The following is a 15595-nucleotide window of genomic DNA, read 5'->3' as shown; positions in this document are numbered from 1 at the left end:
TGTGGTCTCCATCTTGCAGATGTCCTCCTCTGTGTTTTTGTTCATGAAGTCTTCTGCTGATAGTCAACTCTGACACAAACACATCGGTCCCCTGAAGACTGTTTCTGGTCTGTCAGACAGGCATTTGGGGGCTTTTTCTTGACCACAGTGAGGATTCTTCTGTCCTCAGCAGTGGGGTTCTTCCTTGACCTACCAGTCCCTTTGTGATTCCTGAGCCCACCAGTCCGTTCTTTCTTCTTCATGATACTCCAGACAGTTGATTTTGGTCATCCTGAGCTTCTACTGATGTCTTCAATGATTTGAGTCTTGTTTTTCAGCCTCATGATGGCTTCAGTGACTTTCATCAGCATAGCTCTTGAACGATGACAACTGCAGACCCCAAAGAGTAGAAGCTGGCCGAGATATATTATGAAGCCATGAAACTTACCGGAGGAATCACCTGTGACAACAACTGTGACAAACATTATGGTGCCATAAAATGGGGGGACTTTGCAGACAAAGTGCCATGTGACCAAAATGTGTGCAATTCCCCTTAAATGAAAGTCTGCCAATGTGCCCTTTAATCACAATGTCTGAATTGTTTGATTTGTCATTTTAAACTGTGGAGCAATTCAAGTAAAAATGGGTCTTTGTCCCAAACATTATGGAGACCTATTGCATTTTGTACTGTCTTTGTTATTGTTAGTCTTATTTTGGTTTTATTTTGCAGTTCTTTTTGTGTTTGAGTTTATGCTGGACTTTGGTGTAACTTCTTGCTGTTTTTAAATGTCCTAATTTGATTTGATTTGATTTTAGTTAAGTTCACCATAAATGGAAAAAAAAAAAGGTTAAGAATTGAATGTCAGAGGACGGGAATTCTGTACGCATAAATAGAACAAATTGGTCCTCAGCATTTACAGCAGAATCTTCCCGGCTGCATTGTCGGCACGTTGTAATGATTCCGGATTTCTCTGACATTGTCATTGATCACAAAGCTCTGTGCTCTCCGTCATGGGACGAAGAAGAAAATGATTTTACCTTGAGGCTTCAGCACAGATTTTAAATCTTCATCGGGTCCTTCTTTGAAAAATGTAATGTTTAAGAAATTCCAACTCCAGTTAGTCAGAGACCTGCCATAACTAACAATAGCACGCCAATCGATGACATTGTGACGTCACTTGAGCAGGACTCTGAGCCACAACAAAGTGTATTTGGGCTCCGCTTTAAACTACCTGCAATTGTCAAGGGCTGTTTAATGCAGGCTACTAACATGTGCAAATGTGTTCTGTTGTCACAGTTATTTTCGAATACGTCATACAAAATGACTATAAGATAGATAGATAGATAGATGTGAAAGACACTATATAATTGATAGATGCAAAAGGCACTATATAACAGATAGATTGATTGATGGATGTGAAAAGCACTATATAACAGATTGATAGATAGTGTGAATGGGACTATATAATACATAATGTGAGGGACAATATGCTGGGACTGGCATCCCAGTTGGAATTGGTTTGGGGCCCTTACCTGGATGGGACACCCATATAACTGAAGCACAGGGGAGATCAATAATTCCTGCTTATTGTCTCCCCCTGTAGGCTAGATGGCAACAGCCCTGGATAGCGCTGCTCATTCGGAGACCTGCAAAGGAATGCCAGGAATTGTAGTCCAGTAGCAAAGCCCTTCTGGGGTCCATGGGTGCTGCTAGGAGGCACTGCAGGGAGTTACACTCCCTATTATTTGGGACTTCTGTATGGCCTGGAAATAACTTCCTACAGGCGAAGCCCTGGTACTGTAAGTACTCCCGAGTCCTCCATAATAGACACTGCACTGGGCAGGTCAGAGCCTGGAGCGGAGAGAAAGAATAATAAGAAGAGACACTTGTTTAATTGTTTGAACAAACTATTTTGTAATAAACAGATAGATAGATGATAGATAGGTGAAAGGCACTATATTGTAGATAGATAGATAGATAGATAGATGATAGATAGGTGAAAGGCACTATATTGTAGATAGATAGATAGATAGATGATAGATAGGTGAAAGGCACTATATGGTAGCTAGATAGATAAATAGATGTGAAAGGCACTATATTGTAGATAGATGTGAAAGGCACTATATGATAGATAGATAGATAGATGTGAAAGGCACTATATTATAGATAGATAATTGTGAAAGGCACTATATCATTGATAGATAGATAGATGTGAAATGTACTATATTGTAGATAGACGTGAAAGGCAGTATATTATAGATAGATAAATGTGAAAGGCACTGTATCATTGATAGATAGATAGATGTGAAAGGCACTGTATTGTAGATAGATAGATAGATAGATGAAAGCTACTATATTGTAGCTAGATAGATAAATAGATGTGAAAGGCACTATATTGTAGATAGATAGGTGTGAAACGCACTATATGATAGATAGATAGATAAATAGATGTGAAAGGCACTATATTGTATATAGATAGATAATTGTGAAAGGCACTATATTGTAGATAGATAATTGTGAAAGGCACTCTATCATTGATAGATAGATGTGAAAGGCACTATATTGTAGATAGATAGATAGATGTGAAAGGCACTATATTGTAGATAGATAAATAGATGTGAAAGGCACTATATTGTAGATAGATAATTGTGAAAGGCACTATATCATTGATAGATAGATGTGAAAGGTACTATATTGTAGATAGACGTGAAAGGCAGTATATTATAGATAGATAAATGTGAAAGGCACTATATCATTGATAGATAGATAGATAGATGAAAGGCACTATATTGTAGCTAGATAGATAAATAGATGTGAAAGGCACTATATGATAGATAGATAGATAAATAGATGTGAAAGGCACTATATTGTAGATAGATAATTGTGAAAGGCACTATATCATTGATAGATAGATGTGAAAGGTACTATATTGTAGATAGACGTGAAAGGCAGTATATTATAGATAGATAAATGTGAAAGGCACTATATCATTGATAGATAGATAGATAGATGGATGAAAGGCACTATATTGTAGCTAGATAGATAAATAGATGTGAAAGGCACTATATTGTAGATAGATAGATGTGAAAGGCACTATATGATAGATAAATAGATGTGAAAGGCACTATATTGTAGATAGATAAATAGATGTGAAAGGCACTATATTGTAGATAGATAATTGTGAAAGGCACTATATCATTGATAGATAGATGTGAAAGGCACTATATTGTAGATAGATAGATAGATGTGAAAGGCACTATATTGTAGATAGATAAATAGATGTGAAAGGCACTATATTGTAGATAGATAATTGTGAAAGGCACTATATCATTGATAGATAGATGTGAAAGGTACTATATTGTAGATAGACGTGAAAGGCAGTATATTATAGATAGATAAATGTGAAAGGCACTATATCATTGATAGATAGATAGATAGATAGATGAAAGGCACTATATTGTAGCTAGATAGATAAATAGATGTGAAAGGCACTATATGATAGATAGATAGATAAATAGATGTGAAAGGTACTATATTGTAGATAGATGTGAAAGGCAGTATATTATAGATAGATAAATGTGAAAGGCACTATATCATTGATAGATAGATAAATGGATGAAAGGCACTATATTGTAGCTAGATAGATAAATAGATGTGAAAGGCACTATATTGTAGATAGATAGATGTGAAAGGCACTATATGATAGATAAATAGATGTGAAAGGCACTATATTGTAGATAGATAAATAGATGTGAAAGGCACTATATTGTAGATAGATAATTGTGAAAGGCACTATATCATTGATAGATAGATGTGAAAGGCACTATATTTTAGATAGATAGATAGATGAAAGGCACTATATTGTAGCTAGATAGATAAATAGATGTGAAAGGCACTATATTGTAGATAGATAGATGTGAAAGGCACTATATTGTAGATAGATAGATAGATGTGAAAGGCACTATATTGTAGATAGATAATTGTGAAAGGCACTATATCATTGATAGATAGATGTGAAAGGCACTATATTATAGATAGATAAATGTTAAAGACACTATATCATTGATAGATAGATTGATGTGAAAGGCACTATATTGTAGATAGATAGATGTGAAAGGCACTATATTGTAGATAGATAAATGTGAAAGGCACTATATCATTGATAGATAGGTAGATGGATATGGAAGGCACTATATTGCAGATAGATAAATGGATATCCAGCTAACCATCCATCCCCAGGGGGGTATTTGGCTTTTTACAGAAGCTTTTTAAATAAATCATAAATGGGTGGGTATTTTTTGGTCTGAACACAAACCAGAATGACTGTAAAGTTAAGAATATTATAAAGAAAGAAAAATATTTAAAAGTTCTGACCTGGCAGTCACAGTCCTAGTAAGGCATGGTGCCGAAGGGGTCTGAAAACTTTGTGAGCCCACTGCAACTCCTCATGAGGTTTGCTGGCCCCCTTGCTGTCATGAATTAGAGAGCTTGTGACAATGTTAGGTCAGGGATTTGCAGGTGTCGTGTGTCATTTCCGATGACTTATGGCGGCGAGCTCCACTGATCATTTATACCCGCCAGTGCCACTTCATCTGATCTCGGTGATGAAGTGTTGTTCGGCTCAGGGGTGGCTCTCTCTTCATGTTCATCTAACATTAGCTTTGCCTCTTAGCACAGGGTGACATGAAAGACAGGAGTTTCATAAATGTGAAAATTATTGGCAGAAAGTCAATGTCGTGACGTGGGGAAGGCCTGACCCGCTTGGAATTCGGCGCACATCTCCGCTAGGTGAGGATCGCCCTACAGGAATGTTAAAGCAAAGCCGTTTTCTTAAATGTGTCTTTATGCGGTGCACATGAGAAGCCTTTAAAGATAAAATAACCCCTCAACGCCGTGCACTTTGCGAAACTTCTGCCACAGAACTTATCCGCCTCCAAATTCCCCAGAACGTCCTTTTTAGCATCTGAAGAGAAATACTCTGCCAGAATCCCGGCTTAAGATGCCTGTACACAATATAGATTTATGCTTGAGGGAGGTAAATCTGACCTGTAAATCAATTATCAAACTCTCCGGCACGGCTTCCTCTTCTCCTCGCAAACGAATAAAGCAAACCACCCAGGAATTAATCCTGCGGTGCCGTGTGAGCGTGTGAGATTGGATTTGTTTCTAATAAACACATCACAACACTTGCAGTGACCTCATTTGGATAATTGCAGAAAATATGTAAATAGTGAAGGAGAATAGAGGGGCTACCGCGGTGGGTGAAAAATGTAACAAATTGCTTTAATAAAGACGCACACTTTGGCGCCGGCTTTTGCCTTCCAATTAAGGTGTTGAGACGTCTCTCGTGATTCCTGTAGGTGAAGCGGAAGTGGGCTGTGTTAACAGAACTGAAAGAAGGTCGGCGTCAGCAAAGCTCAACATGCCAGCGTGCGAAGATTCAGATGACTTATTGTCATTGTCTAGACCGCTCAGGTGTGTGTGTGTGTGTGTATAGGTGTCCATGGTGTTCCATTGATAGTGTATGTCCCTGTGGCCTCGGCCTTTGGTACCCTGCACACTGCTAATTTACATTTATTGGCTTTTATTCCAAAGCGACTTTCAAAGGAAGCCACCATAAGTAGCATCGGTTTCAGGGACTGCTTTAAAACAAGCGGAGCAGGACAGGTGACAGAAGTTGATCACCACAAGTGAAGAGCAGGGCCCTCCATAATGTTTGGGACAATTGGGGTGTCACAGGTGTTTGTGATCACTCAGGTGGGTTTCATGGCTTCCTAAGATACCTCGGCCTTCTTCTACCCTTTGGGGACTGCAGTCACGATTGTTCAACATGAGGACCAGAGCTGTGCCAGTTAAAGACAATGAAGCCATCATAAGGCTGAAAAACAACAATGAAACCATCAAAGACATCAGTAGAACCAAAAAATCAACTGTCTGGAATATCAAGAAGAAAGAACATACTGGTGGGCTCAGGGATCACAAAGGGACTGGTAGGCCAAGGAAGACCTCCACTCATGATGACAGAAGAATCCTCACTATGGAAAAAGAAAAAGCCCCCAACACCTGTCTGACAGACCAGAAACAGTCTTCAGGGGGCCGAGGTGTGTGTTTCAGAGACAACTATCAGCAGAAGACTTTATGAACAGAAACACAAAGGAGGACACACTGCAAGATGGAGACCACAACAACAGGATGGCCAGGTGACAGTTTGTGACAAAGGACTTCTGGAAAAAAGGTCTTGTGGGCAGATGAGACAAAGATGAACGTCATCAGAGTTATGGCGAGAGCAAAGTGTGGAGGCAACAAGGAACTGCCTGAGATCCAAAGCAGACCACCTCATCTGTTAAACATGGTGGCGCTCAAATGTCATGAAGAAGAAAGAACACACTGGTGGGCTCAGGAATCACAAAGGGACTGGTAGGCCAAGGAAGACCTCCATTGCTGAGGACAGAAGAATCCACACTATGGTCAAGAAAATGCACCCAACATCTGTCGGGCAGACCAGAAACAGTCTTCAGGGGGCCAATGTGTTTGTGTCAGAGACGACTACCAGCAGAAGACTTCATGAACAGAAACACAGAGGACACATTGCAAGATAGACACCACAAAAACCGGATGGCCAGATGACAGTTTGTAACAAAGGATTTCAAGGAATCTGCAGAATTCTGGGTAAAGGTCTTCTGGACAGATGAGACAAAGATGAACCTCATCTGTTCAACATGGCGGTACTGGAATGTCATGAAGAAGAAAGAACACACGTGTGGGCTCAGGAATCACAAAGGGACTGGTAGGCCAAAGAAGACTTCCTCTGGTGACGACAGAAGAATCCTCACTGTGGTCAAGAAAAAAACCCCAATGCCTGTCTGACCGACCAGAAACAGTCTTCAGGGGGCCGATGAGGACGTGTTAGAGATGACTATATGCTGGAGACTTCATGAACTTCTCGTATTGTTCCACTAAGTTCTTCATTCCCTGGGAGAAGAAGCTTTTCCGCTGTTCTCCAGTCCAGTTCTGCACTGCTTCCTTAACCTCATCATCAGACGTGAACCTGCAGCTGTGACTTTAAGTGGACTGAAGATATGTGGTGTAACGGAGATGTGGAAGTCATTCAAAGCACAGCTGCTGCATTATCTCCACCATGTTGTCATGGATTGGCACAACTGTTTTTGACAGCATTCCCCTTCTTTTGCTGCAAATCGCAGGTTTCATTTCCTGTCTAAGCAGAGTGAGGTACATTCCACGGGTCACTTATTGTCCGTGTTCCTGAAAATGTGCCAGAATGGGACCCATCACGTCTCAAAAGAAGACCATCGTGATTTTCTTGGCAGAGGACTGTCATTTGAATTTCTTCTTTACTGTTTCCACAGCACGTTTTCTCTGTTGCTTTCCGGTGTTCAGTGATGAACCCCCATGTCTCATCTCCAGTGAAATTCCTCTCCAGAACACTTGGGTCTTCTTCATAATGTTTCAGGAGTTGTGTCACAAGCTCTACACTCTGTAAGCTGTTTGGGTGCCCATTTTGCACAAACTTTACGGCACCCCAAGTCCTTATGCACTGTGGCCTGTTCAGATCCTTAGCTGATATCCAAATGTGCAGCAATGGCGGACAACATAATCCGTTGGCCTTCCCTAATGAAGGTTTTTGCCATGTCAGTGCGGGCAGGTGTGTGCCGTGTCGATGGTTGACCAGATCGAGGTTGATTCAGGTGTTTTGAGCCCTGAAATCTGCATCTCCTGCGGCTCTTTGTTATCCACTCTCTTAATGGCTGTTCTTTTGATGCAGCGTGACGCACCGTTTACTTCAAATGCATATTTTCAGACTCACGTCAACTCTTACACTATCATCGTTAACGCCGAACAGCAGAGAGCACACACAGCACTTTTGACAATGTATCATTCACACTTGCCCACTGATGCCACCAAATGCCAACGTATAATCTGGTGCTACAGAACAGTTTTTCCTTTCTATCAGGTTACATTTATTTTTATCGTATGCCATGTGCTCTCCACACACGCGACACACATTTATATGTCTAATTGGGGCCTTTTCAATGGTAATCAAAAGCTTGCTCTCTGTTGTGTGAAAGCCTGGGTGCGTACAGCCGCCCTAACGACGACACAGACAGGCGGCACACGGCTTATTTACACAAAAGACGGTCCAGAGCACAGCACAGGCCCTGTTGCTTCCAGTTCTTCCGCCTCCACTCCTGCTCAAAAGCTTCGTCCCCTTCCTCCTGATTCCGGCCATGGAGTGGTGGTGACTGGCTCCTTTTATAAGGCCTTGCAAATGTCCAGGTGTCCCCTGGCAGAGGCCACAGTCCCCAGCAGGGTTGAGCCTCCATGCTCATAACCCGTGATACCCTCTGTTGGTCAGGGGTAGAAACGATCTTAAAAATACTCTTGTCTCCCCCTGGTCCTTCTATACTCAGGGCATCCCGGCCGTCCGCCACTAATCTTTGCAGTTCAAATTCACTGTCCGACTTTGAGCTCCGCCTTCACGAGACGTCAGATTGGTTTAGAAATGTGACAGTCAGTGAGCTGTCTAATCATCTCCACCCACTTTTAAACACGAGCCGTCTAATCGTCCCCTCCCACTTTTAAACGAGAGCCGTCTAATTGTCCCTACCCACAGAGCCGTCTAATTGTCCCCACCCATTGTTAAACGAGAGCTGTCTAATTGTCCCCACCCACAGAGCCGTCTAATTGTCCCCACCCACAGAGCTGTCTAATATGTCCCCACCCACAGGGCAGTCTAATTGTCCCCACCCACTTTTAAACGAGAGCTGTCTAATTGTCCCCACCCACCGAGCCGTCTAATTGTCCCCACCCACCCGAGCCGTCTAATTGTCCCCACCCACAGAGCCGTCTAATATGTCCCCACCCACCGAGCCGTCTAATCGTCCCCACCCACTTTTAAACAAGAGCTGTCTAATTGTTCCCTCCCACTTTTAAACGAGAGCCATCTAATCGTCCCCTCCCAGTTTTAAATGAGATCCGTCTAATCGTCCCCACCCACTTTTAAACGAGAGCTGTCTAATCATCCCCACCCACAGAGCTGTCTAATCGTCCCCACCCAGTTTAAATGAGAGCTGATTAATCGTCCCCACCCACTTTTAAACGAGAGCTAATTGTCCCCACCCACTTTTAAACGAGAGCCATCTAATCGTCTCCACCCTCTTTTAAAGGAGAGCCGTCTATTCGTCCCCACCCACTTTTAGGTGAAGTTCAGTCCTGGTCGTCACCTGACATACTGTATTTATTACACATCTGGCTTTAGAGAGACGTGGATTAAGATCCCAGTTCTCAGATGCTGATTCTGTACGCTGCACCTAAACAGCCTTTTTGCATTTTGAACACCACTGATACTCTTACTGACGAAACAGCCGAGGTGACTTTGGACGGAATCATGGGAGCAGATTAACTCCCGTCCATAAATTCCAGTGAAACGTGAGGGTGTGATGGACGGTTCAGAAGGTGAGTAAGTAAAGCAGTACGACAAAAACCGGAAGCTGCCATTCAGTGCCGCCATGAAGCTGAGCACCTTCAGACTCAGAAACCAGTCGTGTGCTTTCAGTGCTCATAACGAGAAACTGCCGAGAGATTCGGAGCACCAGGCTGCTTGGCAGCTCTCCGGAAGCACACGTCCAAAGCTTTTCTCTTCTTCTTCATCTTCTCCTCAGCAGGTTGGTGACATGCCAATTAATAATCCACAAAGCAATTTATCTTCTCCTCAGCAATCTGTTCCATTTAAAGAAAGGCAGCTTTATTTATTTATTTTTTGGGATCAGCTTCTGTACTTTACCCAGTTTTACTTTTTGAATCCCCCTGATGGCCCACCCCGCCCACTATGTCAGGGTTAAATACTTTTAATAATGTCACCTGGATCATCCATCGTCACTTTAAGGGTCATCCAGCATGAAAGCTAAAGTGTCACATTTCGGGTTCAGCGTAACCCAAATGACACTCAGTAATGTCTTAGACCTCTTAGAGGAACAACTTTTTAGTCCTGTAAAGACCCACAGCAAAGGTGGCAAACATCTTCAGGTGTGTGACTCTGGTCATCCTCTGAGCCCACCAAGGTAAGATCTTGTGTGAGACCTCGGGTAGCGCAGTTCCTTCTCAGCTAATCTGGATTAGCAGTTTCACAGTTGAGTACACCGAGAGGAATTTCTTTCAAACTCTCTTTATGAGCCCTCCAGAGATTTTATACTAACAAATACATTTGGCAGATTGTTTAAGATGTCTACTTTGTGAAAGGCAGAAGTCATTTTTTCCAACTCTGTTCACAGACCTCCGGGTATTTCACTTTTAATTGACTAGATCACAATTCCAGTGGGTCACAAGTTTACATACATTTTGTTAACTGGGCCTTTAAGCAGCCTGGAAAATTCCAGAAAATGATGTTAAGCCTTTAGGCAATGAGACCATGAGCTACAGATAGCAAATTAGCCTAATTGGAGTTGACATATGGATGGATGTTAAGTTCGACCATCAGACTCGCTGCCTCTTTGATTGACATAATAGGAAAATCAAAAGAAATCAGGCAAGACCTCAGAAACAAAGTGGTGGACCACAAATGTGGTTCATCCTGGGTAAACAACTTCCAAAAGCCTGAAGGCTCCATGTTCACCTGTATGAACAATAATACTCAAGTATAAACACCATGGGACCACCCAGCCATGCAGATCAGTCCCAGAAGAACAGCAAAGGACCTTGTGAAGATGCTGGAGGACACAGGCAGACAAATCTCTCTATCCACAGTACAATGAGTCCGACATTGACATTACCTGAAAGGCCCCTCAGCGAGGAAATAGCCCCTGCTCCAAAGCCACCATCAGAAAGCCATTCTGCAGTCTGCAATGTCACATGGGGCAGTGTGGAGAAGTGTCCTCTGATCTGATGAATCCAAAATCAAAACTGCTTGGCCATCCGTTATGTTTGGAGGAAAAAGGTTGAGGCCAGGAAGCTAAAGAACACCATTTCAACCGTCAAGCGTGGAGGTGGGAGCGTCATGTTGTGGGGGCTTCAGGAGGGACTGGTGCACCAGCTCACAAAATTAAAAAATGATGGAGATACACTGAAGCAACATCTCAAGAGCTCACCAAGGAAGGTGAAGTGCTGAATATTTAATATTGAGTGACAGGAATATGTACTGTAACCACAAGGGGGGCACAATAGCACCACACATCCATACGCCTGTATAGTGCCTCGCTGGGACCATCAAGTCAGTCAGTTTGCCTTCTTTTTAGTCCTGTCTGTCTCTCTCTCTCTCTTTCTCTCTCTCTCTCTCTCTCTCTCTCTCTCTCTCTCTCTCTCTCTCTCTATCTATTATATAGTGCCTTTCACATCTATCTATCTATCTATCTATCTATCTATCTATCTATCTATCTATCTATCTATCTATCTATCTATCTATCTATCTATCTATCTATCTATCTATCTATCTATCTATCTATCTATCTATCTATCTATCTATCTATCTCATATAGTGCCTTTCCTGTCTGTCTGTCTGTTTTGTGAAAGCACTGAACAAAGAAGTCAAAGGTTTTCGTTATTTAAGACAGATGTTCCCAAGAATAACTGACGCCAAGATCAAAGAGGGCATTTTTGTTGGCCCCCAGATCAGACATGTTATGAGTGACAAGCGGATTAAAGATCTTTTAGTTGGGCCGGAAAAAAATTGACTGGAAAGCCTTCAAAGACGTTGTTGACAATTTTCTGGGCAATTACAGAGCCCCAAGCTCCAGTCAGCTGGCAGACAAACTTCTCAAATCATACAAGACAATGAAGTGCAACATGTCACTCAAGATTCATTTTCTCCACTCACACTTGGACTTCTTCTCCGCAAATCTCGGTGCAGTCAGTGAGGAACACGGTGAAGGGTTTCACCAGGACATTGCTACAATGGAGAGACGATACCAGGGTAACTGGAATCCGTCTATGCTTGCTGACTACTGTTGGACACTGCAACATGATGCACCAGATATTGAATACAAAAGAAAATCAGGAGCAAAACACTTTGAATTCTGTTGAATTTAATAGCTTATGTGAAACATAAATGTGACTAAATACGTTATTGTCAGTAAACCTATAAAGGTCTATTTCTCAGAGTTCCTACGTGATGTAAAACCAAAACTATATATTTGTGCATACCTGTCACAATCGGCAAAAACCTATCATCATATAGATTGTAAGGCCTTTCACATCTATCTATCTATCTATCTATCTATCTATCTATCTATCTATCTATCTATCTATCTATCTATCTATCTATCTATCTATCTATCTATCTATCTATCTATCTATCTATCTATCTATCTATCTATCTATCTAGTGCATTTCACACCTATCTATCTATCTATCTATCTATCTATCTATCTATCTATCTATCTATCTATCTATCTATCTATCTATCTATCTATCTATCTATCTATCTATCTATCTATCTATCTATCTATCTATCTATCTATCTATCTATCTATCTATCGACTTCAAATTCATGTTTGACATTGAGAGCCAAATCGTCCTCTTTAACACAAGGTGGGATTTCGGACTCTATGAGGGGTGACATTTTGTCACACCTCACAGTTTAAAAATAAAATTTTGCTTTTAATATTTCAGACATTTTTTTTTTTTCTCAAATGTCACAACTTGTTCTTTCCGATGTCTGCAGTAGTTCATAAATTGCACCAGCAGAATAATACAAAAATGTCTAAAATTAAATATGATAAGAAGGTTGTCTTTTGTAATCCATTCTGTCGTGTTGTTCATGTCCATGTGCGATCGTTTGCAGCTTTAAGACGCTAAGCAGTCAGCGTGAAGCTGTAAGTGTGAATGTTGTTAATTGAAGAAGTGGGAGATTTCTGTGAACTTATTTTTAGCTCAGGTGCCACAGTAGGACACACTGACTGGCACTGCCACTTTACAGGTCCAGCGTGCTGCAGCACCTGACTATCTGTGTGAGGTGTGGATGTTCTCCTCGTGTCCGTTTTTCTCTGGGTGCTCCAGTTTGGTTGAATGGTCCCAGTGTGACTGTGTGTGAGTGCGTAGACGCTGTCATGGGCGTGGTACCCTCTACCAGGCCCGTTTTCTGTGCTGTGCCCAGTACTGCCAGGACAGGCCATTGCTCCCAGCTTGTCTGAATTGGACTGGGTTTGAGAATAACTGCGGCTCTTATTAATTTACTGGTGGCTTTCCTAAATCTGTATTTCCAGAAGAGAATGTGAAAGTGAAAGTCGTCGTCGTTCTTTTCAAAGTCCTGATTTTTTTACCGAAGTGTCCTTAAGGAAAATGAAACATTTTTTTAGTGAAACCTTTGAAAAGGTTTGTGTTTCTCGCTGTTTTTGCACATGTTGCTCGTGTCGTTTACAAGCCTTGATTTTCAGATAAGCCAACGAGTTGCATTTCTTGCACATTCAAAATTGGATTTTCTATTCTTGTCTAGTTTATTATTATTTTTTTAATAAAGTCCTCTGGCCAAAGAGAGGATGCTGAATGTGTGCCCTCCTTCTCTGCCCCGTTGAGCCTGGTAGGCGTGAGCAGGGTGGCAGCTGTGCCCGCCTGGAGGAGTCGAGAGGTGTAGTGAATGTGCTCCATCGGTTGATTCTCTCGGGTTTGGTAAGCGCAGGTCGGTGCCTCCATTTTTAGCTCTTCTGGTGCTTGCTGGATGTGAGGGGGGCTTCACTCGGTAAACATCATCAGCTTCTCGAAGGATTAGCAACGGATTAAAAAGATTAGATAGAAGGACCTTCTTGTGTCGTTTTAATCCAGAAGGGCTTGTTGCTCATTTGTTTTTAGTTCAAAGGAGTGCCAACTTAAAAATGAAGACCCTTTGTCTGTGACTGTTAAGAGTTAAAGGGCCTTTCATCTGTGGTGCACTAACCATCTTTAGTGTTTTATTTTTTTGTATTTCTTTTCATCATTTAAGTAGAAGGAAGAGTCTTGTCACACCAGTAGAGGCCTACCTGTGGGAGGAATCCATGACACTACAAGGGGACTGTTATGTGGTGCACAGACCTTGATGAAAACACTCGGGTGCTAACCATCCTTCTGTCTTTCTTCCATAGGCTAAGGAGGCCATCGATCTTCAGAGGGCCACAAGGGAGATGGCAGACAGAATCAAAACTAAATGGACCGACCCGAGCGTAAGTGCTTTGACTCTAATATGGGCATGGATTAGCGCTGAAATGTATCATTTTGTCTTATTGCAAAGAATGACAAAATATTTAATATTGAGTGAACGGAAATATGTAGTGTAACCACAAGGGGGCACCAACACAACTGCAGTCTTACAAATTAAGGGTTTCCAACAGTAAACATGGCTGAAATATCCGAACAGTACTCCAAGTCGACGCACTTACTGCCTTTCTGCTACCTCCCGGTGAGTTGTGCCCTCTGACTCCACAGTGTGAGACGATAGGCTTCTTTTACACCAAGAACCTGGAAGTGTTTCTGGTGTCATGGCATTGGTCCTCCTAAAGAACTACCAGGGCAGTGCCCTCTGGTGGCACTCAAAGACCCTGACCGTTCTACACTTTCTGACCCTTAAATCCCTTGCCACCCTAACTGGCATCAGCCTTGAGGGACACTGCCACCTGCCATTTGGATGAACTGCTCATGGCATCCATGTTCGCCCAGTCCATTCTTTATTTTTCCTTCCTGGCTGGGATGAAGATTGTAAGGCCTTCTGGCCGAGTCCCCACTTCCACCATCATCCTCCATTCCTGGCCCGGGGTGAGGGGGCTGTCCTTCCTCCATGGCATTTGCAGTAGGCACACTACACAGAAAATGTGTTTATCTGTCTACCCTTCATGATTTTGTAAGGGCAAGTCCACACCTGAGGAATGTTGTATCTTTTAGAATATGGAAATGCAGGCTAAGGGAATTCCACAGATACAAATGAACGGATAAAGCCCTGGAGTTTTTGTTTTTGCATTTCTCTGCTTTTTGAACTACGTGTGTACTTGGAGTAGTTTTTTTAAACACTTCTCCGGTTTTCTAAAAGTATCAATCTGATCCTTTTGACTGTTATATACTACGACTTTCTCATTAATGCTTATCTAAAATAAGAGTCCTAATTTCGGTCTTTCTTTTATTACTATACTGCTTTAAAATCCCCACTTTAACTGTTTTAGGGCGAATGTTGATTTATGTCAAAATAAAGAGAACATGAGAGCAAACATTAAAAAGGATATCAGGGAGGCTAAAAGAGGAATATAGCAGATAAGGCGAAAGACGACCCTCAGAGATTCTTTAAATAGTAAGAGAATAGTCAAGGAGGAGGTGAAGTGCATCAGGAATAGTAAAGGGAATTAAAAGATACAGACAGTGAAAGAGCGGACGTCCTAAACTCACATTTCTCTGAGATCTTCACAAGTGAGCAAGTAGATAACCTCAGAGCAGTAACAGGGACTACTAAGGAGGTACTGAGGGATTGTAGAGAGAGAAGAGCTGCTGAGATTAAATAAGATGAAATCAAACAAATCACCAGGACCAGATAATATGGACCCTCGAGTTCTTAAGGAGGCTAGCGAGTGCAGATATAAACCACGGACACATATTTTAGGAAGTCACTGCGCACAGGAGAGATTCTGAAGGACTGGAAAATGGCAAATA

General features: G+C 41.9%; 1 protein-coding gene across 2 annotated transcripts in view; it reads left to right on the top strand.

Annotated features, from left to right (window-relative positions):
* The window catches only part of trim44 (tripartite motif containing 44), a 312379-nt gene that overhangs the window by 98095 nt on the left and 198689 nt on the right, over positions 1 to 15595 (top strand). For both annotated transcript variants that reach the window (XM_051923624.1, XM_051923623.1), the window contains exon 2: positions 14047 to 14124. In XM_051923624.1, coding sequence (XP_051779584.1) covers positions 14047 to 14124 — 78 coding nt within the window. The remainder of the gene's footprint in view (positions 1 to 14046; positions 14125 to 15595) is intronic.

The sequence above is a fragment of the Erpetoichthys calabaricus genome, chromosome 2 (assembly GCF_900747795.2).
Source record: "Erpetoichthys calabaricus chromosome 2, fErpCal1.3, whole genome shotgun sequence".
NCBI lineage: Eukaryota > Metazoa > Chordata > Cladistia > Polypteriformes > Polypteridae > Erpetoichthys > Erpetoichthys calabaricus.
This window is presented reverse-complemented; position numbering and strand designations above follow the sequence as displayed.